The sequence below is a fragment of the Ahaetulla prasina genome, chromosome 3 (genome assembly GCF_028640845.1).
Source record: "Ahaetulla prasina isolate Xishuangbanna chromosome 3, ASM2864084v1, whole genome shotgun sequence".
Taxonomy (NCBI): Eukaryota; Metazoa; Chordata; class Lepidosauria; order Squamata; family Colubridae; genus Ahaetulla; species Ahaetulla prasina.
The window spans coordinates 3,178,287-3,204,673 of record NC_080541.1 but is presented as its reverse complement, the minus strand read 5'-3'; the positions used below and the strand labels follow the sequence as shown (position 1 = coordinate 3,204,673).

The 26,387-nt window shown below is 47.0% G+C and overlaps 1 protein-coding gene across 5 annotated transcripts in view; it reads right to left on the bottom strand.

The window, feature by feature from the left end:
* Positions 1-8,013: 8,013 nt before the first annotated feature.
* ARHGAP39 (Rho GTPase activating protein 39) overlaps positions 8,014-26,387 on the bottom strand; it is a 200,962-nt gene continuing 182,588 nt past the window's right edge. For 4 of the 5 annotated variants that reach the window (XM_058174368.1, XM_058174369.1, XM_058174366.1 and 1 more), the window contains 4 exons: positions 24,804-25,003; positions 19,211-19,302; positions 15,252-15,421; positions 8,014-12,106 (listed from right to left, as the gene is read on the bottom strand). In XM_058174368.1, coding sequence (XP_058030351.1) covers positions 11,912-12,106; positions 15,252-15,421; positions 19,211-19,302; positions 24,804-25,003 — 657 coding nt within the window. In that variant the 3' untranslated portion in view covers positions 8,014-11,911. Of the gene's footprint in view, positions 12,107-15,251; positions 15,422-19,210; positions 19,303-24,803; positions 25,004-26,387 lie in introns of those variants that run through there. The other variant, XR_009154065.1, reaches the window with a different exon arrangement.

Sequence of the window (26,387 nt, the reverse complement as noted above, 5' to 3'; positions counted from 1 at the left end):
ACAGTATATATAACCCATTTCTCATTTCTTCTCTTTCAATGGAAAGCTAGACAGAATGCCAAGTTTAAAGCTCTTTGGGAATCCCAAAGGTGATTTTTTTTTTCAAAAGGCCACTGGGCTTTCTTGGTTTTTTTTTTCTTTTGAAGACGTTTCACTTCTCATCCAAGAAGCTTCTTCAGCTCTGACTTGGATGGTGGGGAATGGAAGGGTTTATATTCCTTGCAGAAAACAGCTGGTCCTTTGCATCCTTTTTAGAGGGTCGTTGAGGCCACTTGGAGGTTTATCTGTGTCCTCAGGATCACCGGAGTTGTGCAATTGGTTCCTGCAGACTGCAATTTTTTTTCTCTCTGGAAATCTCTACAGACTTAACTATACAATTTGGGAATGGTGTGGGAGCAGGAATGGATTTCCAGAGGAAAAATTGCACAACTCAGGTGACCCAGAGGCAGCGGTGAAACATAAAAATCATTGCTGCCGGTTCAGTGGGTGTGGCTTGGTGGGTGTGGCTTGTGGGAAGGTCATGTGACTGGGTGGACATGACCAACTTTAAAAAAAAAACTTTTTAAAAGCATTTTTTTACTACCGGTTCCGGCAAATAGGTAGTAAAAAATGCTTTTAAAAAGTAAAACAAAGAGGTTCCAATAATCATCAGAACCCTTTTTTACGAACCCGTAGTTTTTATCACTACCGGTTCTCCCGAACCTGTTGTGGCTCCTGCCCCCGAACCTGGCCCCATGCCCGAAGGTGCCTTGGAACCGGGCCTGCTGCCAGAAAGTGACTTGGAGCCGGGCCTGCTGCCAGAAAGTTATTTGGACAGTGAGGGGGAAGGGCTGTCAGGACTTACCTCGGAAGCACCGGCCTCCCTGGATCAGCTCCAGGAGCCAGAAGCAGGCCAAGTGAAAGAGATAACGAGGCCTCCTTCTCCTGACTCTTTCCCCCCCAGGCCACGCCTGCAGACCCAGCTGACAGCAATCAGGCTTGGCTCAATCCCAGGTTTCATAGGCAGGAGAGAAGGGAATGACAGAAACGGGAGGGGCAGGCCTAGGAAGTGCTGAGTCATAGAGCCACAACCCACAGGATATAAAAGGCAGCAAGAGCTGGTGTGTCTCTTTGTATCAGGCAAATCCACGGATTGACTAGAGCTGAAGGTTGTGACTCACCAGCGTCACCAGCAGCTATCGAGGGCTCTTGGCAGACGCTGATTTTTTTGCTGCCAGAGCTGATAAGAGCCGGCTAATTAAGCCATCGTTCAGACGGAGGCGAGGAGGACACAACAGAACCTGAGCGAACCGGTAGCATTTCACCCCTGCCCTGAGGACACAGATAAACCTCCAAGTGGTCTCAATGACTCTCTCTAAAAAGATGCAAATGACCAGCCGTCTGCAAGGAATATAAATCCGTCCATTCCCCACCATCCAGTCAGAGCTGAAGAAGCTTCTTGGAGGAGAAGCGAAATGTCTTCAAAAGAAAAAAAACCAGAAAATCCAGTTGCCTCTTGAAAAAGCACATTTGGGACAACCGTGACCTGGAGAATCTCTACAGACTTGGGAATGTCTATGGAGATTCTTGGTCATCCAAAGTGACATTGTCCCAAAAGGCCTTTCCCCCCCCCCCCCCAAGAGGCAATTGGACTTTCTGTTTTTTTTCTGAATATATTTCGCTTCTCCATCCAAGAAGCTTCTTCAGCTCTGACTGGATGGTTGGGGACATCACAGGAGAACAAAGCCATCAGGACTAGACCCAGCAGTCCATCTGCATTTCAAAGGCAAAGGCCACTCTTTTGAAGAGAGCAAAGCCCACAATTTGGACAGAAGGGACCGCTGGTTTGAACGAGGGGTCAAAGAGGCCATCGGTATCCAAACTGAACGGCCCTCCATTAACAGAGGGGGAGAGATACAACATCATCCATCTCCAGGCTACACCACAAAGTCCTTTCAGCAGCTCCAAGTGTCAGGCCTGGAAACCATACTAGACTTTAGGGTTCCAGACGCTGCCACATTTTTCCCCTGAGGGGAAGAAGGGGGGTTGAGGGGTATGGTAACATTCTTCAAGCGGTCAAGGTCGGATGGTGTTCACATCTGCAGGAAGAGTGGCGAGAAGATATTCGAATGAACTGGGAGAACGTGGGACCATGTGACCAGCAAAGGGGTCAGGGGGGTGGGACTCTTGGGGTTTGTATAACTGGGAAAAGAATCCGGAAGTTCAGTTTTGGAATTTCACACATCGTGTGTCACTTTTCTCATGCTAGTAAAGAACTCTGAAAGACAATGGCTTCTGAGTTTTTTTTATGCAGAAGAGGTTTTTCTGGAACCTTGACACCAAGAAGGCTCCACACCCATTTGCATCACTTGAGGATACAGACGAACCTCCAAGTGGCCTCGATGACTCTCTAAAAGGATGCAAATGACCAGCTGTCTGCCAGGTGTATCAATCCTTCCATTCCCCACCATCCAATCAGAACTGAAGAAGCTTCTTGGATGAGAAGTGAAACATCTCCAAAGAAAAAAACCAGAAAGTCCCGTTGCCTCTCGGAAAAAAAAAAGCACTTTTGTGACAAAGTCTTGGGGGAAAAAACAGCAGGTACAACAGTGCTCGGTTAACTTGGAATCCGGGAGGAGGGGGCCTGAAATGTGTAAATTAATTTAATGTGGATTAAATGAGAGGTAGAAGGGACGAAGACTGAGATGACAATAAGATCGTAATTATCATTTGTAAAGGAGTCGGAGAAACACATTAGAGCAGTGGTGAAATTCGAATTTTTTTTACTGCCGGTTCTGTGGGTGTGGCTTGGTGGGCTTGATGTGGTTTGGTGGGCGTGGCAAGGGGGAAGGATACTGCAAAATCTCCATTTCCACCCCACTCCGGGGGAAGGATACTGCAAAATCTCCATTCCCACCCCACTCCTGGGGGAAGGATATTGCAAAATCCCCATTCCTTCCCCACTCTGGGGCCAGCCAGAGGTGGCATTTGCCGGTTCTCCGAACTCCCCAAAATTTCCGCTGCCGGTTCTCCAGAACCTGTCAGAACCTGCTGGATTTCACCCCAGCATTAGAATTAGTATAGCAGCCAGCTTTATTTCGACTTTTAGTCTTGAGTGCAAGGAAAGCTGAGAATTTAGTTTCTCAAGAGACGCTGAAGGAAGCCTTATCTATGAATTTTCATCCCAAACTCTTCTAGTAATGAGTATTATTTCAATCACTTCAGGGTGATACCTGAAGAGAAATCTCCCAAGATCATTGATGAATACAGTAAAGGCCAAAGTCAGTCCTACGTTTCATAAATTGGAGGGTTTTTTTCCTTCTCTCTTTTTAATTGCTTGCTCTTTTTTCCCCCTCTTTCCTGTTTCCCTTTCGATCTGGCTTTTATTCTATGGAAAAATTCTTCACAAACATCAATTTTAAAAAAACGGAAAAAACTGAACCGTGTTTTCTTTCCACCTGCTGCCTGTGGCTGATAATTGAGGCCAGAATTACTGTCATAAATCATTGCGGCCATTAAGCAGCTCAACAGATGTGACTGGATCTGATTTTACCATATTGTTTGCAACCATGAAACAAAGGCAGCCGTCATTAAGTAAATCCATTTCATCCAATGGCCGGGTTTTTTTGTTTGTTTGTTTGTTTGTTTTTTGCCATAAATTGAAAGCAAACACCGGAAACTGGCAAAAAAACATCAAAAATCACATTCACATGACCGAGATGTTGCATATCACCTTAAAGGTGAGTGGACTGGCAAAAACACAAAATGTGATGATCCCCTCGCCATATGGGGATTCCCAAAGGTGCTTTCCAAAAGACAACTGGACTTCCTTGATTTTTTTCCCCCCCTTGAAGACGTTTTGCTTCTCATCCAAGGAGCTTCTTTGGTTCTTCTTCAGTTTACTTTATAAAGCCTTAGTAAGGCCACACCTGGAATACTGCATCCACTACATAAAAAAAAGATATTGAGACTTTGGAAAAAGAGAAGAGGTACAGGTACTGTATATGTGGTACCTTACTCAATAGTGGTAACTTTGAAAGGGATCTTGGAGTCCTAGTGGACAACCATTTAAATATGAGCCAGCCTCATCTTGGTCATAGAAGGAAAATGCTGGGATGACTTTGCTATTGGTAGATTGAAGGGGATGAACAGATTGAGCCTTGATTCACACAAGTCTTCCGTATGAGAAATTGACCTGGTAGAACAGGCGTGGGCAATTAATTTTCCCAAGATTTCAGTAAAGGCAGGCACAGCCACACCCCTCTATGTATTAATGATTCACCTATGGAGGTGGTTAGCATCATCACGTTTCAGGGTGTGCAGCTAACGAGTAGGCTGGCTTGGCCACTCAACAGCAAGACCCTAGTCAAGTAGGCACAGGAGTGCCTGGGTTTTCTACGTCACATGAGAAAAGTACATCTTCCTTTCCCTGTCCTTACCACTTCCAATACAGGGACGATCGAGAGCATCCTGTCGTAGTGCATTACTGTCTGGTTTGGAAGCATTACTGCCTCAGACAGGAAGGCGGTGGAGAGAGTGGTGAGGACAGTAGAAAAGATCATTGGCAGTTCACACCCTTCTATCCAGGACACGGCATATTAAGCGATGCTTGAGCAGGGCCCGCAGGATTGTCAGGGCCGCTACACATCCTCTTTATGACCTGTTTTCCTTGTTACTTTCTGGGAGGGGGCTTCATGGTACCCAAAGCAGAACATCCAGATTCAGCCAGTTTTGTTCCATACAGTATCAACCTTGTGAACTCTCAAGTTTCCGCTATTTATTCAAAATGGACAGTGATACACACACACACACACACACACACATGTACAGTACAGGTATATATTTATGTATGTATATAGCATGTGCACATGTGTGTTATGTATATGTTTGGGTAGTTATACATTTTCTCGAGAGCAGGCAACAGAATTTCATTTTTAATGTGGGCCACTGTGCTCACATTAAAAAAAAACGACAATAAACGTTATCTTTATCTTGAGAGGCCAGATGAGAAACCGGGCCTGTTTTGGAGGGCTGAACTAAGCAAGAGGGCTGTGTGAAGGTACTTAGGGTGGGGAGGGACCAGACAAAACAATTGGAGGTAGGTGTTGAGAACATGAGGTTGTCTCATGTTGGTAGCTGAGGGGTTCCAGAATTGCTCTACACCGGTCTGCTGTTGATTGACCCATTTCTAAGAATGGGTCCAATACTCTTGTGGTCATCTGCTACACTGTTTTTTAAAGTAGATCGATTGATGCTTTTGCTTCGATTATTCCTTAATGTTCTATTAATTCTCTTGATCTTCTAAGTCGGCAAATGCTTCCATAGATGCCAGGTGCCTCTTCCAGGTAGGCAGTGGCCAGGGATTCTCCTGGAGCCTTGGATGTTCAGTGGACGGAAGATGTTTGCCAAGGGCACCTGGGCAGATCCCAGCCATGACTGCATCAGCAATCAAAGTGTTTGTACAGTTGAACCGGCCCAGGAGAAGAAGAACATCTGCAAAGGATTTTAACCTACTGTACCACAGATGGTGGCTGGAGATGACCCCTACAGGAAGATCCAATATACAAAAAGGATATCAAGGCAGGATGTCCTTTAGACCAGGGGTCACCAACCTTGGCAACGTTAAGACTTGTGGACTTCAACTCGAGGAACTCTGGGAGTTGAAGTCCACAAGTCTTAACGTTGCCAAAGTTGGTGACCCCTGGTTTAGACTCGATTCCCACAACACGTGGTTGACTTGTTGGGAGCTTAATGTTGTGGGAACTCAGCTAGCTGTTTCTAAACCGCTTTTAGGATTTCTGCTGTGCAATGGCAGCTAATTACCACTTAGTCAACAAAACCAACCATGATTAGATCCACCACGAACTAGCGTTTGTGTCAGGGTTCAGAACCAAGGAATGACGGTTTGGCTTCCGGTCCCTGGAATATATTTATAGGCTTTCTTGACTCAAGAGGCAGGAAGTGAGGAGGTCATCAGGGATTGCTAGAATTGCACGCAAGAATAAACCAGAATGGGGGGGGGGAAATGGAGATTGTTAGGTACTTGAAAAAGGAGCAATAACATGCGATCGGTGAAAAGTGGCAACCCATTTCTAGAGGTCTCACCGCAGAAGCAGGTGCCCCTCAAACGGCTTCGGTCCAGCTTTTGAGGGCCTGGAGAAGAAGGAAATGCAGATTTTCTCCCAAATGGGATTTTCCTAGTAAGGAAACAATGCTAAATTTAGGCATTGAAGTTCCCCTGGAGCTAACGAGAAATTTCCTGGCAGTGAGGACCATCCGTGGAACAGTTTCCCTACAGAAGTTGTGGATCCTCCATCACTGTACCCACTTGCATGCCAACAGGCCACAGCTGTTATGGTCACCGTGCGTCTATGTTGTGGGGGTTGCCTTACACGAGGTTTCCAGACACAATTCCAAATATTTATTTAAGCTCGGGATGGCTTAGAAGCGGAGCTTTCGCCTCACAATCGGGAGGCTGTGAGTTCGATCCTAGGTAGCAGCAGATATTTCTTTCTCTGGACACAATGAGAAATTATTTGCTGCAAACTCTGCATAGGCATCAGGAAGGGCACCCCGCCAATAAATGCTCAGCTCCGATCAGTTGCCCTGACTCCACCTCATAACATAACATAATGTAATAACAGAGTTGGAAGAGACCTTGGAGGTCTTCTAGTCCAACCCCCTGCCCAGGCAGGAAACCCTACCCCGTTTCAGACAAATGGCTATCCAATGTTTTCTTAAAAATTTCCAGTGTTGGAGCATTCACAACTTCTGCAGGCAAGTTGTTCCACTTGTTGATTGTTCTGTCAGGAAATTTCTCCTTAGTTCCAAGTTGCTTCTCTCCTTGATTAGTTTCCACCCATTGATTCTTGTTCTACCCTCAGGTGCTTTGGAGAACAGCCCGACTCCCTCTTCTTTGTGGCAGCCCCTGAGATACTGGAAGACTGCTATCATGTCTCCCCTAGTCCTTCTTTTCAATAAACTAGACCTCGAAGCAAGACATTGCAGAATTGTTTTAAAAAAAGTCTTTACATGGCTATGCACTAAATATTAATCTTAGATATTGGGTATGTCTACACTAGGGGTAGCAGGATGCAGTGGCTCAGTGGCTAAAATGCTGAGCTTGACGATCGAAAGGTCAGCAGTTCAGTGGTTCGAATCCTTAGTGCTGCCATGTAACGGGGTGAGCTCCCGTGACTTGTCCCAGCTTCTGCCAACCTAGCAGTTCAAAAGTATGTAAAAAGTGCAAGTAGAAAAATAGGGACCACCTTTGGTGGGAAGGGAACAGCGTTCTGTGCACCTTTGGCGTTGAGTCATGCTGGCCACATGACCATGGAGACGTCTTCGGACTTTAGCTTTCAAACGGAGATGAGCACCGCCCCCTAGAGTCGGCAATGACTAGCACATATGTGCGAGGGGAACCTTTACCTTTACCTTTAGATTAGGGGTGACATGACAGCAGTGTTCCAATATTTGAGGGGCTTCCGCAAAGAAGAGGGGGGGTATCAACCTCTTCTCCAAAGCACCAGAAGTCAAGACAAGAAGTAACTGTTGGAAATGAAGCACAGGGAGGTCCAACCTAGAAATAAGGAGAAATTTCCCGACAGTGAGAACTAGCCAATGGAACAGTTTGCCACCAGAAGTCGTAGGTGCTCCATCAACGGAGGTTTTCAAGAAGAGATTGGACAACCATTTGTCCAAAATGGTACAGGACAAAGGTATCCAAACTTGAGAACTTTAATACTTGTAGACGTCAACTCCCAGAATTCCCCAGCCAACCATGCTGATATAGGGTCCACTGCTTGAACAGCGGGTTGGATTAGAAGATCTCGAAGGTCCCTTCCAACTCTTGTTATTCTGTTAATGAGCTGGAAATGCACCGCCGCGGCTCATGGAGAGGGTGTGTGTGTGTGTTCTTCATTTGTCTACCATGGGCCATTCAACCACCATCTAAGCATCAAAATCGCACCAACCGTGGTAGCCCACCAATGCATTGTTTCTCAGAAAGAAGGCCAGACGTCTTAGGAGACAAGATTCTGCGTGTAACCCTTTAATCGTCATTGGAAAGCTTCATTCCCAAGAGCAGGAATAAATATATTTCTGAAGGGGGGGAGGGGAGGCAAATCGCTGGAAAGCAACAACCGAATAAATAACAAAAAAAAGAGAGCATTCTTCTCACGCACGAAGAAAAAAAAAAGTTGGCATGAATGGTATTTACAACTCGGAGCTCCGTTCTGTGGCTAGCCAATGGAGCGCGTCGGTTTCCCGTGACAGCTCTGTAACCATGTTCCCGTGACTGAACCCTTACCTCTCCCCCCCCCCCAATTCAGCTGGGTTGGGACTGCAATTCCCATCCTCCCCAGCCAGGATGCTGGGAATTGCAGTCCTAATGCTGCTGGAGGTGGATACCAGATTGGAGGGGGGGTGGGGGGGGGGAATATCTATTATCAGTGTTTCCCAACCTTGGCTGCTTTAAGATGGGTGAACTTCAATTCCCCCAAGCTGGGGAATTCTGGGAGTTGAAGTCCACTCATATTAAAGCGGCCAAGGTTGAGAAACACTTCTCTATATAATAAATTCTCTCAAGAAGGACATAAATTCTGTGCCTGCTGTGAAGACGAGGTTATTCTCCCTTCATCTGCATCAGATTGACCTGTCTCTTTGACCCTGCAAATTCCCCGAAATTCATAGCCAGGCCCTGACGTGAAGGGCAGTTTGTCCACCATCGTTCTTTTTTGACCGACTGAACCACCAAAAAAAAAAAAAAAAAAAAAAGTCCTACTCAGATCCTCAAAACAGCTGCAAAAAGAGGCAGGTTTCCTTCCTATTTACAAAAAAAAGGCATCTTGGCCAGAGGCTTTCTAAGCCGATCGTGCGAAATCGATGACCGTCGGGAAAAAGAGGGACCAGGGGCTTTGCAAACCGGGCTCGGAGTCTTTGGTCCTTCTCTCTTTTCTGCGCCGTTTCTCACCGACCCCAAGTGCAAACGAAGCAGGGATTCCCCCAGCCGAAAAGATCAGCGGTGAACCTGAGCTGCTAGGCTGGGAAAGGGCTTCCGGAACGGACGGAGTTGGTTGGACTCTTTTGAGTTACGATCTGGAAGACTGGCGGCCCCGGTTTTCCCATTTGGAGATCCATCTGGACTCCAGTTTTTAATTGGTGTGGAGGAGCCCCCCAACACTGATCGCAAAGGCTGCCCGCGTGCCAAATCTTGCATTCCGGCCAATCAGCTCGACCTTTTTCTGGACTGGTCCCAAGTGGGAAAGTCCACACTTCCATGACTTCTGCCACATGCGTTGTTCTCCCACCTCCCGTGTTTGCTGGGTGATTAAGGGAGCTGAGAACTAACCCAAACGATGAACAAGGTGGCAGGTGACCTTGAGTTGCCCAGCTAGGTAGCTCCTCCATGCTTTATCCTGCAACAGGATGCGATTAGGAGTAAACGCTCTGCACCTGGAATAATCTCAAGGTAAGAGAATTGGAGAGTTGTTCTTTTTTAAGAAGAAGTTGCAGGTGGGAGGGCTCTGGTCTGTTGGAATAAAAGGCACTTTCTCTGGAAACCACAAGCTCCTCCAAGAACTGCTTAGCACCCAAGGGGTGAATGGGACCCTCTCCTCCAGTTGGCCAGGAGCAGCCAACAACCCCTAGGAGCATTCTTGCACCTTTCTCTAAAAGCGCTGAAAGATGCTAGAAACCACAGCACGTGAGACCTGTGTAGCATGGCAGAGTTGAGGTAGCCCCACCACGGCCGACAATATCCAAGAAGCGGACTTGCCTTGGTGGGAGTCCCCTCACTACAACAGCTCATCCAATTCTACAGACCTTCAAGGCCATCATCCTGGCCTTTGGTCAAGTGGAGATAGAGGGCCTTAGGGCTGATATGGGTCTGATACACTGTAGGAAGCAGGAAGGCAGGAGGGCAAGAGACAGGTGGTGGGATAGAAGCCCTGCTGTGTCAGAACTCTCTACCCCTGTAGGCCAGAGTCATGGTTAGAGTCCAAGATGTTCTCCACCAACTGTCCCATTCAAGGACCACTTAGTTTTAGATAAGCCCTATAACTTTCTGGTTCTCTGCACATAGGTACACGAACACAAGGTAAGATTGTCCGTTCCTGGACCCAGGAGGAGATAGAAGCCACCTTCCTACAGATACAGAGACATCTCCCATGCGTTGTGATGGGATGGATGGAGAAGCAAAGGTCAACTCGTTGCACTTTCTGATTTTCTTTCATCTCGGGAAACTGAGAATTTGGCTTTGCTTCTTGAAAAAAATATATATCAAGATTTCAACAGTGGAAGTTGAGAAATAAACGTGAAAGATCGAAGGTCCCTCCTTTTGAAGAAGGCTGGGCAGGGAGCAATAACTGCCTCCCATGTTTGTAGACCATGTTAAACATGCTCAAATGTTGCCAATATAAAGCATTTTTAGCTGTTGCTTTCCACCCCATAACCCTACCTCTAAGTTCCTTTTTTTTTTTTTTGGCCCAATAAGGATGTGCAAGATACCCAGGTACAAGCATTTGGGACAGAGGACACTTTATGGGAATGTTTTATTTTCACCAGTACCGCTGGCCTTCTCCCATTTCTGGCCTACGGAAGAGAACTTAGCTCCTTCCTTCGGGGAGAAAAAAACAAAATGTCTGGAAACCTGGTGGAGAATGCCCCAGATCCAGCCAAAGTCTATCACTTAAGGTGCCGTAAGGAATTGGTTGTGGACCGGGTCGTCCTGGAACCCGAGTAGGACCCACCTTCTCTAACACCAAAGCACTGAGTGCAGGAAGGGACGTTGAGATGAGGCTGGGTAAGCATGGACAGCTCCAGAATCGGGGGGGGGGGGGCACCCCACTTCTTGTCGTCACCACCACTCAACTGGGGAGCTGCGAGGGTCAAGGAGGGCCTGGTACCGTTTCCGCACACATACACACACACACACACCCCTTCACTTAAGGAGAGGTCAAGAAAGTGCTCCGGTTCTGTATCACAGTGTATAAAATTCTGCCCGACAAGAAAAAAACGAGTGACCAGAACGAAACTCCTTCTCGTTATTCCCCTCCTGTTTCAAGGGTGGCATAACCAGGCCTTTTGTGGGGCACTGAGATGTTGAGATGGGGAGGGGGGGCTGCATGGCTTGGCCCCCCTTTGGCAGTGACTGTGCTACAACAAGGAAGGAAAAAGGAAGGGGGGGAGGTCTTCCCCAAATCTTAAAAAGCCTGCCGGGTTTGAGCCTCGCCAACAGCTAGTCCATGGCTTCCAGAGGTGCCACCCCCCACTTTAGAGTTTTCAATGGTCAATCTGATGGCAACCCCTCCCCTTCCACAGAAGCAGTCAGACTAACTGACCTCCTGGGAAGCCAGTTCACTTTCCCCGCAACGCCAGTCTTTGTGATCTGCGTCCTATCACCTTTCGTTCCCTCCTACTCCTCCGACTCGTCTGAAAAGGATTCAGCTAACATCTTGGACATTCGCCCCCACCCCCCACATCGACCCATTCAAACGTTCCCTCAGCTGCCCGAACCAGGTGCTGCGCCCCCATTTCCACAGGACAAACTTAATTTGGGGGGGGGAGGGGTAGACAGGCCTCCTGGCCTTTCTAGCTTGGTTCACGGTTCTCCCGAACGGTGTTGGGTTGTCCATTTTTGTAGACACTCCTGATGAAGTCCTGGTCAGGAGGTTGTCCACCAGGGGACCACTAAGAGGCAGCCATATTTTCTCCATCGCACAGGCCCCAAGGGGTTCCTGGGCAACTTCAGATGCCCAAGGTGGCATAGCCAGGATGGCAAGGTCAGTGGCTCACAGCTTTCTCTTCGGGTGCTTCACAAGGTTGGCATCTCCTGCTGCATCAAAAAAATGGTTCTCACTGACTGACTTCGGGATACGGGAGAAGATCCAGGTGATGGTTGTCCAACTGCGGTCCGGTCCTGTTGGCACAGGGGCTATAGCACTCCCTCCATGAAGCCTGTGTCCAGGTGCTGGATGAGCACCCGGATGAAGGACATTTCCTTGCGGGTGTTTTCAAAAATAATCCGTGGGTCGTCCGACTGGCAGCGCAAACAGTTGGGGGCCATCACCATGGCAAGGTTGTTGACGTCCATCTTGGTGATGGCCACATTACCCGGCTGCACGAACACCTGTGAGAAGTGAGAAGAAGGGAGGAGGTGTTATTAACAAATCTATACTCTACAGGTGGTCTTCAACCTACAACCACAATGGGGCCCAAAATTTATGTGGTTGAGTGAGAAATTTGTTTATGAGTTTTGCCCCATTTTGCGACTTTTCTTGACACATTTGTTAAGTGAATCCCTGCAGTTGTTAAATTAGTCACACGGTTGTTAACTGAATCTGGCTTCCCCATTGACTTTGACCCCAGGACCCTTGAACCGTCCTAAATTGGATTGGATAAGCATTTGTCTGAAGTGGTGTAGAGTTTCCTGCCTAAGCAGGAGGCTGGAATAGAAGACCTCCAAGGTCCCTTCCAACTCTGTTATTCTATTCTAAATATGAACCAGCTGTCAAGTATCCAAATATAAATCACGTGGCCATGGGGAAGGTGCAATGGTCATATGTGTGAAAAGGGGTCATAAATCACTTTTTTCAGTGCTGTTGCAACCTCGAACGGTCACAAACTGTTGTAAATCAAGAACTACCTCTACTAAAAATCTCCTTCTTGTAACCTTTAATTGGACGAAATGGTGGACCGTAGGGCAATAATTTTTGAACCAAGGTACCTCAAATAGGCTAACATACAGAAGGCAACCCAAATCCAGAACCCATGACTCCCAGGGAATAAAATGTGGCAACATGTATAAAACGATTTATGTCATGAACATGATCACAGAACAGTTTACGACATAATCTAAAACAGGGGATTCCAACCTTGGCAACTTTAAGACTTGTGGACTTCAAATTCCCAGAATTCCTCAACCAGCTTTGTTGGCTGAGGAACTCTGGGAGTTGAAGTCCACAAGCCTTAAAGTTGCCAAGGTTGGAGACCCCTGATCTAAAATGTCATAAAGCATTTGTGCTGATATTTGACTGCGCGACACGGTTCAGTGCGACCTGTTTTCAAGGTAAAATTACATTTCTGAACATAAATATCCCAACTTTTTGAGGAAAGGCAGGACATTAAGAAGCTCTGCCACTCCTCAATCCAGGCATCGAGGAATTTGGTTAGGAAATATCTCTGAAAAGATGACTCAATATGTCGGAGATTTATACTACTCAAACTTTCTGTTAAAGGTATTTAAATTTAGTAGCTGGAGCCGTGGGATTGTGCAGTGAGCCAGAAAACACAGTTGTGGTTGATTGGGTGAAGAGTGTTGGCTCCTGCGTGAGGCAATCTGCACTGTGATTGGTTGCTATGCATGTGGAGGGGGCGTTTCCCTTTTTTCCCGCCTTTTTCTTCCGTGCACCCTTTTGTGCTCTGAGATTTACCTCATGATGCTCCTGTTTGCCTGACTATCTAGTTGTAAAATATATTTATTTATATAAAACTACATATTTGCGTCAACGCCTCTGACTACATTTGGACACCTGCTGCGCAATTCCCGGACACTCTCATGTCTGTAAACTTTTAATTGGAAGAAACAACGCATTGTGAGGTGAATGTTTTTGAACCAGAATGGGACAATTTGCCACGGTCAACTCATCACAGCGAACTCGCTATAGGACAACTTGCTGTGACCCACTAGCCGTGGGGTTCACTTAGTTCCCCTTATTTTGGTTGACCACGTTTTCGTCAAAATTATTTTACCTCTTGTATCAAAGGAAATCCTTCCTATGACTAGCAGCTATTATAATGCTAATGTCAGCGTTTGAAGTAACGCACCCATTGAAAGCAGAACTCTGAGGCAGGTAGCTTCCTCAAAGAACAGTTTATTAGATACATCATTTTTTTTTTTTTACATTTATATCCCGCCCTTCTCCGAAGACTCAGGGCGGCTTACAGTGTATAAGGCAATAGTCTCATTCTATTTGTATATTTACAAAGTCAACTTATTGCCCCTCAACAATCTGGGTCCTCATTTTACCTACCTTATAAAGGATGGAAGGCTGAGTCAACCTTGGGCCGGGCTTGAACCTGCAGTAATTGCAGGCTATTGTGTTCTAATAACAGGCTCCTTACAGCCTGAGCTATTCCGGCCCTTTCATACCGGCACATCTGGTGAAAACCGACTCTGAAAGTTCCTGCGGTTTTCACCTGATTAAAAAGTGAAAGTTTCCCTTTTCCCCCTCCCCAGGCATCAGTCACATTGTCCAATGAAAGTGTCAGACGGTTGCACGGTTACTCTATTCCTTCTATTCCTCGCCACCCGTTGAAATGTCCTTGGTTCCCACAGGAAAACTTTTTGTTTTGACTACAAGACCCCCGCTAACTATTTTCTCTCTCTCCCTTTCTTGTGGCAACCCTGAAACCATAAAGCTGGCCTCAGCCAGGTTTAAGGTTGACAGTTTTTGATGAATTAAAAAAAGGAATTAATCCCACATTGAATTGTCCAGTGACGAGGCCGTGCCTAATAGTCCTAGACACTTTTTGAACCAAATGGGCTGACTTGCAGAATGCATCCAAAATCTAGGTACATGATGAACATTCCCACATATTGCAGGAGAGAAAAAGTATTCAGGGTCTTCTTATTATGAGGAGCAGGGAGTGTGGAGATCTAGAACTAAGGGGGAAAAAATCCTGAGAACAATTAATCAGTGGAATGGCTTGCTTTCAGAAGTTGTGGATACTCCAAGTTTTTAAGAAGAGACTGAACAGCCATTTGTCCGGAATGATATAGGATCTCCAGCCAGAGAGTTGGACTTGAAGACCTCCAACGTTCCTTTCATCCCTATTATTCTACACTCTATGTCAACTCTAGGAGTTCAACTTCTCAAGGCATCCTTCATCCTTCTTGGAGGACCTCACATGCCTGAACCTAATGCAATTGTGTCGGTGGAGAAAGTTGGACCATCCTCCTTCTCCTAGGGATGGAGAAGGCATGCTTAGGTTCTAGGTTTCCATTCTCAGCCAAGGTACAGTCAATAGGATAAGCACCACCGTCCATGTCCCAGGAGTGCTTTTTTTTCAAGAGTCAACTGGACTTCCTTTGATTTTCCTTGAAGAGGTTTCGCTTCTCATCCAAGAAGCTTCTTCAGTTCTGATTGAATGGAAAACAAAGGAAGTCCAGTTGCCTCTTGAAATAAAGGCACCTTTGGGACAACCGTGACCTGGATGAAGGAGAATCTCTACAAACCCCGCCATCCGTAAGTCGGACTCCGGAGCTATCTTACCTGGAGGAAACGGATGAGGTAGCAAAGCACCATTTTGTTGATCCTGGGCAGGGAGTGGACGACGGCGATGGCAGCTTCAGGGTTCTCGTAGTGGGTGATGCACTCTTCATAAAACTCGTGTGGGATCAGAGGCTCCTCAAGTTCCCGATACCAGAGCTTCAGCAAGGAGGCTGGCAGGGAGAAAGGAGAGGAATCAGAAAGGCCCCAGAAGAGGAAAAAACGATCTCCTTGGCTTCAGGCTTCCATTGAAAACAACTCTTGTCTTTGTCAACATCTCCTTTCCTTCCTCATGAGGTGGGCAGCACATGAATTAACAACCAGTTCGCCCCCAGCACCGAAAATGTGAGGATTCACGCACTTTCCACGCATGGGCATGGCCTTGTGCGTATGTGCTCTGCTCATGCACGCACATGCGCACAACTTAAAAATGCGGCTAAATTGGACGGCACAGCGCTGGGGCGGATGGGCCCACCTGCAGGTCCCAACTACCGGTTTGCCCAAACCGATAGCGGCCCACCATTGCCTGAAGGCCATCCTCACAGCATGCCTCTCCTACCAACTGTCAAAGATGAGGGTTCTGGTTTATCTGCCTTTAATCGACTATACCAGGGGTTTTCAACCTTGGCAACTTTAAGACTTGTGGACTTCAACTCCCAGAATTCCTCAAAGCTGGCTGAGGAATTCTGGGAGTTGAAGTCCACAAGTCTTAAAGTTGCCAAGGTTGGAGGCCCCTGAACTATATCATAACCATGGATCTGTGTACTGGGTGAACCCCTTAAGTCAGTACAGGTAGTCCTCGACATACGACCACAATTGAGCCCAAAGTTTCCGTTGCTAAGGGAAACAGTAACTCGGCAAGTTTTGCCCCACTTTATTATTAATTAATTATTTGTTACAACATTATGTATAAGCATAAGCATGAAATAACTATACAATATATAAACATATATATAACCATAAGTATGTAATAACTATATGAAATTGGATACAATCAAAGGGAACATTGGGACAGGAACGGTACTGGTGCTCTTATGCACGTCCCTTACAGACCTCTTAGGAATGGGGTGAGGTCAACAGTAGATAGTTTTTGGTTAAAGTTTTGGGGATTTTGTTAAGGGGAATCTGGCTTTCCCATTGTCTTTGCTTGTCAGAAGGTCGTAAAAGGGGATCATGTGACCCAGGGACCCAGCAACGGTCATAAATATGAACGCCAAGCATCCGAATTTTGATCACGTGACCAAAATGGTGATGCTGCAACGGTTGTTAAGTGTGAAAAGAGGTCATAAGTCACTTTTTTTCACGGCTGTTGTAACTTCAAACAGTCACTAAACGGACTGTTGTAAATCGAGGACTACCTATACGGGAGACAGAAAGTGACAATTTCAACCGAAAATTGCCAGAACAACTGCCCAGCAAACCATCCTTCTCAGCTATTTGTGTTCCATCATTATTATTATTATTATTTATTATTATTATTTATTAAATTTTTATACCGCCCTTCTCCCAAAGGACTCAGGGCGGTGTACAGCCAAAGATAAAACACAGGATATATACAATTAAAACCAACATTTAAAACATAGCAAATTACAGAAAGGCTGAAAATTAAAATTAAAATTTTTAAAATATTAATAAAACCCCAATTTAAAATCAAAACTACTTATGCCAGTCCCACTTGAATAAATAAATGTGTTTTTAGCTCACGACGGAAGGTCCGAAGATCAGGCACTTGACGTAGGCCAGGGGGGAGTTCATTCCAGAGCGTCGATGCTCCCACAGAGAAGGCCCTACTCCTGGGGGCCGCCAGCCGACACTGTTTGGCGGACGGCACCCTGAGGAGACCCTCTATGTGAGAGCGTACGGGTCGGTGGGAGGCATAGGGTAACAGCAGGCGGTCTCGTAAGTACCAGGGTCCTAAGCCATGGAGCGCTTTAAAGGTGGTAACCAAAATCTTGAAGCGCACCCTAAAGACCACAGGAAGCCAGTGCAGACTACAGAGCAGTGATGTTACGTGGGAGCCACAAGCGGCTCCCGTTACTACTCGCGCAGCCGCATTCTGGACTAACTGCAGCCTCCGGGTGCACCTCAAGGGGAGCCCCATGTAGAGAGCATTGCAATAATCCAACCGAGACGTAACCAGAGCATGGGTGACTGTGCATAAGGCATCCCGGTCAAGGAAGGGACACAACTGGCGGACCAAGCGGACTTGGTAAAAGGCCCTCCTGGAGACGGCCGCCAGATGTTCATCAAAGGACAGCCGTCCATCCAGGAGGACGCCCAAGTTGCGAACCACCTCCTTTGGGGCCACTAACTCGCCCCCAACAGTCAGCCGCGGACGCAGCTGACTGTACCGGGGTGCCGGCATCCACAGCCACTCCGTCTTGGAGGGATTGAGCTTGAGTCTGTTTCTCCCAATCATCCATTACGTTTCTTTACATTAAAGTTACAACAGCACTGAAAAAATGTGACTTATGACCATGTTTCAAACTTACAACCGTTGCATCGTCCCATGGTCACATCATCAAAATTCAGACAGCTGGACACTTGGAAACAAATAGTGACTCATAGTTATGACGGTTGCAGCGTCCCGGGGCCATGTGATCCCCCTTTGCGTCTTGACAAGCAAAGTCCATTGGCGGTCAGTGAGATTCACTTAAGAACCGTGGTTCTAAAGTTAACAAACTGGAGCGACTCGCTTAAAAACTATGGTGAGAAAGATCATAAAATGGGGCAAAAACTCAGTAAACAACTATCTCACAGAAAATTTGGGCTAAGTCACGGTCGTCGGTCGACATCTACCTGTATGAAGAAAAAAATAGAAATTAACCAATATTTCCCACCTGTTATTACCTGCAGGGCAGGGGTGAAATGCTCCCGCTTCAGCGATGGAGCTGGTGGCGATGGCGGCTGGTGGTTCGGAGAACCGGTAGCGATGGCTGCGCAAGGCTCCGCCCACCGCTTGTTCGTCAATTTTTCCTGGTTTTACCCAGGAAGTAACCTTTTACCCTCTGCGCATGCGCAGAAGGGTTTGCGCATGCGCAGAGGGTCGATGTGCACAGGGCGCATGCACTTCCTAACTGGTTAGGAAGGTAAGAAGATTTAACCCCTGCTGCAGGGTATATATTCAATTGACCTAGGGATTAAATAAGAGGGACATGTGCCCTTTTATATTTTTTAGCCTTCCAGTTTATAAGCTGAAAGGGGGGGAAAATGCTTCCCTTATTCAAGCAAGACAAAACCCAGAAATGTGTTGTGTCTGCGCCCCCCGAACCGGGCCCCCTGCCAGAAAGTGACTCGGAAAGTGAGGGGGAAGGGCCGTCAGGACTTACCTTGGGAGCACCGGCTTCCCTGGCTCAGCTCCAGGAGCCAGAGGCAGGCCAGGTGGAGGAGATAATGAGGCCTCCGTCCCCTGACTCTTCCTCCCCCCAGGCCACGCCTCCAGACCCGGCTGATGGCAATCAGGCCTGGCTGGACCCTAGGTTTCATAGGCAGGAGAGGCGGGAAAAACAGAAGCAGGGGTAGGGCAGATCTAGGAAGTGCTGAGTCATGGAGCCACACCCCACAGAGTATAAAAGCAGGCTTGGCTGCTCTTCTGCTCTGTGACAAGCAAAAATTGAGCAGAACTATTTGACTCGGGGAGAAGTGAGCTGAACTCTTTGACCCTTGGAGAATTGAGCTGAACATTCAGCCTGGACTGCTGACTACCTGGCTGCCTGACAACCCCAAGATAAAAGGGAGACTTTGGCAGGCAGTTGCAGATTCCCTGCCAGGACTGATAGCAGCCGTGAATTCAATTACTGGCTCGTTTAGCCAGCTCGCGTGGCTGAGGCCGGGAGGGGACAGAACAAAATGGTTTCTCCATCCCTGTCCAGGATGAAGCCCACAAAAGTGGGGCAGATCCAGCTGGGGGGGAAAGACCAGGCTGTCCTGCAGAGATGTCCTTCCACAGCTGTGACCCTCACCAGGAACATGGGGGTCTTCTAAGCCAGTGGGGATTTTCCACTGATCCACCTGCAGTTTGAGAGCGTTGACTTCATCGATGTCCCCAGGAACTCTGGAGAAGAGAAGAAAGGAATTCCTCAGAGACACAAAGACATGTTGGGCCAACGTCTAATGTCTTGAGCCCCGGTGGTTGGAATGCAGTACTGCAGGCTACTTCTGGTGACTGCCGTCTGCCTGCAGTTTGGCAGTTCGATTCTCACCGGCTCAAGTTTGACTCAGCCTTCCATCCTTCCGAGGTCGGTAAAATGAGGACCCAAATTATCGGGGGCAAGAGCCTGACTCTGTAAACCGCTTAGAGAGGGCAGTAAAAGCACTGTGAAGTGGTATATAAGTGATGTTGCTGTTGCTATCTGTCTGTCCAACCATCTATTTAGTGACACAGTATTGCACGCTAACTCACTGCCAGCATTTCAATCCTGACCGACTCAAGGTTGACTCAGCCTTCCATCCTTCCGAGGTGGGTAAAATGAGGACCCAGATTGTTGGGGGCAAGAGGCTGACTCTGTAAACTGCTTAGAGGGGACCGGAAAGCACTGTGAAGCTGTATATAAGTCTAAGAGCTATTGCTAAGGAAGGAGGGAGGGAGGGAGGGAGGAAGGAGAGCTTGAGGAATGAAGGAGGGAAGGAAGGAATAGAACATGGGGAGGGAGGGAGGGAGGGAGGGAGGGAGGAAGCAAGCAAGCAAGCAAGCAAGCAAGCAAGCAAGCAGGCAGTGTGGTAGCATAGTGGTTAGAATGCAGTATTGAAGGGTGACACTGCCCACTGCCAGGAATTCGAATCTCACCAGGCTCCAGATTGACTCATCCTTCCATCCTTCCGAGGTCGGTAACATGAGGACCCAGATTGTTGGGGGCAAGAGGCTGACTCTCTAAACAGCTTAGAGAGGGCTGGAAAGCCCTGTGAAGTGGTATTTAAGTCTAAGAGCTATTGCTAAGTAGGAAGGGAGGGAGGGAGAGAGGAAGAAAGGAAGGAGAACTTAAGGAATGAAAGAGGGAAGGAAGGAATAGAGCATGGGGAGAGAGGGAGGAAGAAAGGAAGGGGTGTGGTAGCATAGTGGTTAGAATGCAGTATTGAAGGCTGACACTGCCTACAGTCAGGAGTTCGATGCTGACTAGCTGAAGATTGACTCAGCCTTCCATCCTTCCGAGGTCGGTAAAATGAGGACCAAATTGTTGGGGGCAAGAGGCTGACTCTGTAAACCGCTGTAAAGTGGTATATAAGTGCTATTGCTATTGCTATTCTGGAGAGGAAAACACGCCAACCAGCCATCTTCAAACCTGGTCTCCTCAGGCCAAGAGAGATGTGAGCTTCATTGTACTGAATGCTAATAGTCCGCACCTTACAACAAGTTCATTTAGCGACCGTTCAAAGTTACAACAGCACTGGCGGGAGAAAGGGGGACTTATGACCATTTTTCACACTTATGACCGCTGCAGCACCCCCAGGGTCATGGGATCAAAATCCGGATGCTTTGCAACTGGTTCATTATTTATGACAGGTTCGTTGCAGCGTCCCGGGGGTCACGCGATCCCCGTTTGCGACCTTCTGACAAGCGAAGTCGACAGGAGAAGCCAGATTCACTTAATGACCGCGTGACTAGCTTATCGCTTGCGGTGATTCGCTTGACAAACCGTGGTAAGGAAGCTCGCGAAACGAGGCAAAACTTGACAAACGTTTCACGTAGCGACAGAAATGTTGGGCTCCCTTGTGGTCGTAAGTCAAGGACTATCTGTATTTCAAGGGAAGCCCTCACTGGTCCCCCTTGGGGAAGAGCATCTCTCTGTGAAACACAGTTTTGGGGGCTTAGAGAGAAAGAGGCCAGGGTCCATTTCTATATCTCTCATGACTAATGAAGAAGTGGGATATTTATTTCACTCATATCATTAAAGTTTTTTTCTGGTATCAACCATACATGGTGTCAGGCCACCAAAACATGGAAAGACAAACCTTTCAGGAATGTATTTCAGGAATATATAAGGAATATATTATATATCAGAGATAAGGAAAGACAGACCTATAGACAGAATCTTGCCAAACTCAAGTAACTCCTTGCATCATCAAATATGTTTTCTGAGAACTTCTAAGAAGGTGCTGTCTTCACCCTCTTCCTCCCAACCGAATGATCTAAACTTCGCTGTCTCTTGGGCCTCCGGAATGCAGCCCCTCTCTCCCTCCACATCTGGATACGCAGGACACAAAATTTCTCATAGACAAAATGCTAAATATGGAGACCCAGAAAGAGTCGCCTTGTGTTGAGATGGCCAGCAAGCCAATTTAATAAATAGATAATGTGCCGTGGCTCAAAAATATACTGGCCTCATCTTCATCTTGTTTTCTTCCCATATAACATCTGGATCAAGGCCTTGATTCAACCATGAAGCAGGTTCACCATGGTTGAACATACTGAAATTGACTGACTGTTTGTTTGATTGAGTGATTGACTTGGGCGTTCTCCTGGACGCTTGGCTGCCGTTAGAAGAACATATGACGGCCGTCGCCAGGGGAGCTTTTTATCAGGTGTGCCTGATACGCCAGTTGCGCCCCTTCATAGACTGGGATTCCCTATGCACGGTCACTCATGCCCTTGTCACTTCCCGCCTGGACTACTGTAACGCTCTCTACATGGAGCTACCCTTGAAGAGCACCCGGAGGCTCCAACTGGTCCAGAATGCGGCTGCGCGGGTAATAAGAGGGAGCAACACGATGCTCCCATGTAACACCTCTCCTGCACAAGCTGCACTGGTTGCCGGTGGTCTTCTGGGTGCAATTCAAGGTGTTGGTTATCACCTTTAAAGCGCTCCATGGCATAGGACCGGGCTATTTACGGGACCGCCTGCTGCCACCGATACCCTCCCACCGACCTGTACGCTCACACAGGGAGGGTCTCCTCAGGGTGCCGTCAGCCAAACAATGTCGGCTGGCGACCCCCAGGGGGAGAGCCTTCTCTGTGGGAGCACCTACCCTCTGGAATGAGCTTCCTCTGGGGTTACGATTACTCCCCGACCTCCGGACCTTCCGCCGTGAACGCAAGACTTTTCTGTTTCACTGCGCAGGGCTGGCCTACGATTTTTAATTGGGGTTTTTATCATTTCCTATTATAGTTTTAAAGGGAGTTGGCCAAATTTGAATAAGATTTTTAAGATTTTTTAATTCTATTTATAAAATTGTTTTATTTTGGCTGTAAACCGCCCTGAGTCCTTCGGGAGAAAGGCGGTATAAAAATCAAATAAAATAAATAAAAATAAAATAAATAAATAAATAAATAAATAAATTGACTGATTTTCTTAAATGTTTTTAGGCCACCTGGCTTCACAACGACTCTGGGCAGTTTGCAATTTTAAAAGAGTGGATCATATAAAAGGGGGAAAAAAATATGAAATGTCCAGACTGTCCCCCACAAATAACCATCTCCAAATTATCACAGTTCCACACCTTAAATTGCACCTATTTGAAGATGGAAGCTCTACGAACAGGAGATTTTAACTTGGGCAAACCAACAAGGGCTGGTAAGTGTTAAACGCAGGGGAGAACTTCAAATTTAAAATCTCTCCCAGAATTTAAAAACTCGGAATAACATTAGAGCTTCTTCTCTTTTTAAAAAAACAAAACAAAAAACATCCAGGCATTGTTTAGCATGCTACACAAACACAAGTAACATCTTTTTCCCCCCTTCTTGCATATTAATATTTCATATCAGGCCATTTGCTCCTGGATTAAACCCACCCCCAACTGATTCACCTGCAAGGACAATCTGTTTGGGATTTTGCACGCAGAGTTAAATCTCTAAACAGAGGAATGTTTATGCGGTGGTAAACTCTGCAGAGAAAAAGGAATGTAGGAACGGAAATAAGTTTCAGTGTTCCTCTATCTCAGTCATGGCTAACCGCATGTGTGCTGGAGCTGAGCTAGGGCAACGCTCACGTGCCCACAGATATGGCTCCATGTGCCACCTGTGGCATGCATGCCATAGGTTCGCCATCATGGCACTATCTTATACAGAAAGGCAAACACAGTAAAACCCACAAGGTTGCAAGGTCCTTGCAATAATAAAAGAAGGAAAAGTGGATCAAACTAAGGGTGTATGTTCCATGTTCCTTTCAATAATGGGTAAACAATCACATCAGTAGTGGGTTTCCTTCGCTACCAGTTCGGGACTGTGAGCGCGCACGTGTGCTTATGCTTGCTTTGCTCACATGTGGCACTTTTGCACATGCGCAGAACTTCCGTGATGACTTCCGAGAGGGTGGCCAGAGCCTCCCGCCACCGCTTTTACCAGTTCGTCCGAACCGGGGGAACCGTTAGAAACCCACCACTGAATTACATGGTGCCTGCACACAGTTGTTAACCCTCTGTTTGTAGGTCTCCATATCAGCTTCAAGCTGCCGAGACTTTTCATCAACAACTATAGTGGAATGCAGTCTGGATTCCCAGAGGGGAGGGGCTGCATTCCAGAGGACCAAGAGACAGCAAAATTTGAATAGTTCAGTTGGGAGGAAGAGAGTTAAGATGGCTCCTCCCTAGAAGTTCTCAGAATAACTGAATGATGCCAGTAGTTACTTCAGTCTGGCAAGATTCCGTCTACAGGTGAGGAACAATAAAGGAAACTGCTCAGAAGTGACTCTACCTGTCTTCCCAGGATTTGGGACCCGACAACAATAGGACCTGTCTCAAGTTAGAACAAGTCCAGACAAAGATGATTTATAACAGGGCTGTCAAATTCGCGGCCTGCGGGCCGGATGCATCACACATTGTCCATGCCCACACCCGGTTTAGCACAGGGGGGAAAAGTTCTGATATGTCACGTGACACCCCGGTTTATAAGGACTTGAAGACATGTCCAAGAGGACACGATGAAGAAGTTGAGATGTTCTTTCTGGAGAAAAGAAGACATAGGGAAGAAACTATATCTGGGACTCTGCAGAGATGGTCAAGAACTATTTTTGTGGCCACAGAAATCACTAATAATACAGTAGCTGAAAGTTGAAGCTAAGTTGCCTAAATATAAGCTAAAATTTCCAGATAGCAAGTTTCATCCAATAGTGGGTAGCAGTTCTCCATCTCTGGAGGTTTTTAAGGAAACAGCTGGGTGGCCACCAGCCAGGCTGATCTTGTGATCCTTTTCAACCCCATAGTTTGATGATTCCTGGTTGTGCACCTAAGAAAACTCCCCTATAAACAACCAACAAAGCTGGGCCTACTTTCTCTCTCTTTTTCATTTCTTCTGCCTCTTTTTTCAATAATAATTCCTTGTTCCAGTTTCTCATAGCTTTTTTTCCTTCTGTTCCACTATCCCCACTTAGGGATTTCCCAGTACTTCTGCTCCTCGATCTGTCCAATCTGGCTTTTTCCTAGCTCCTTCACCATATCTTCAATAAGTCAAGAATCTTTAGAAGCATCACATAATCCTGATTTCTCCCTGAGCTCAAGAATGTCCCACCAACACCACCGCAGCCCAGTCTTCCAACCGCAATGTCTCCATCGTTTCATAGCCCTCAACTGAACTTGAGAAGCCCCTCAGATGGAGAAAGGACAGCCCTTCAAGGTGCAAATTACCTGAAGATGCCCTCGGTCTGGTCTCCGTTGAGTGCCAGCACCTCTTCTGATAGCCTGGTCTGCACCCACGGGAGCTGGCGGTCCGGGTACCTCTCCTTCTGCATGTTCATGATTTCTTGAAGGGAGCTTCCAAACATGGATGGGTTGAAGACGGCATTCTTGGCGTGACGAATCTCTTCGATGTTCGGCTTCTTCAGACCCTACAAGGAGGAGGAGCACATTTGGGACAAATAGAGAATGGGATGTCACGAGACTCAGGTGGAATGGGTCTCCGCTGACCTGGAACACAGTCTCAAGCACAGGCAACAAGATTCCCCCAAAGAGATGTTGAACTAGAGCAGGGGTCTCCAACCTTGACAACTTTAAGACTTGTGGACTTCAACTCCCAGAATTCCTCAGCCAGCTTTGCTGGCTGAGGTATTCTGGGAGTTGAAGTCCACAAGTCTTAAAGTTGCCAAGGTTGGAGACCCCTGAACAAGAGTTCCACAGTGAGAGAACCCACCACAGAAAGAGGGAACAGGATGCGCGTAGAAAAAGTAAACCTTTATGCGTGGATTGAGGTTGGGTGCTGGTCAATCCAGGGCAAGGTTCGTTTTCTGGATTTTTACAGCTGTGCAGAAGTCATCTTTAAGTGTGGCAGCCAGAACTGCAAACAACATCTGTATGCAGTCGCACCACAAAATATATATATATATATATATATTAAAGAGCAGCCTGAAATGTTTTGGATTCTAGTTATTTTCCCAATAAACGCGGTCTGCCTACCATCTGCAACCTTCACCTCTCATACCAACATTTGGGACTGAAAAACCGCTATTTGCGAAGCTTGCTTTTTTGTGTCTGTGGGTTTCCGAGTGTTGAACAGGTGTAAAATGAAAACGTTCACATAAATTATGGCCCGTCTTCTCCCGGTGGTATCTACCTGACCTACTAGAGCAGGGAATCAAGGAAGGCTATGGGTCCCCTCTCCTAAGGAAGTCCAGGGATGTCAAACTCGCGGGCCGGGGGCCGGATGTATCACGCGCTGGCCATGCCCACGCCCAATTTAGCGAAGGGGGAAAAAGTCACGTGACAATGCGAGTTTGACACCCCTGGATCTAGTGGGATCCAGAAGAAGGGCCTTCTCTGTGCTAGTTCCCTCCAGATCCAACATCGTACAGACAGACTGGAGGCTAAAACATATGAAGAACGGTTGCAAGAACTCGGTATGCCTAGTTTGATGAAAAGAAGGACATGGGGAGACATGATAGCAATGTTCCAATATCTCAGGAGCTGCCACAAAGAAGAGGGAGTCAAGCTATTCTCCAAAGCACCTGAGGGTAGAACAAGAAGCAATGGGTGGAAACCAATCAAGGAGAGATGCAACTTAGAACTAAGGAGAAATTTCCTGACAGTTAGAACAATTAATCAGTGGAATGACTTGCCTGCAGAAGTTGTGAATGCTCCAACACTGGAAATTTTTAAGAAAATGTTGGATAACCATTTGTCTGAGATGGTGTAGGGTTTCCTGCCTGGGCAGGGGGTTGGACTAGAAGACCTCCAAGGTCCCTTCCAACTCTGTTGTTGTTGTTGTTGTTGTTGTTG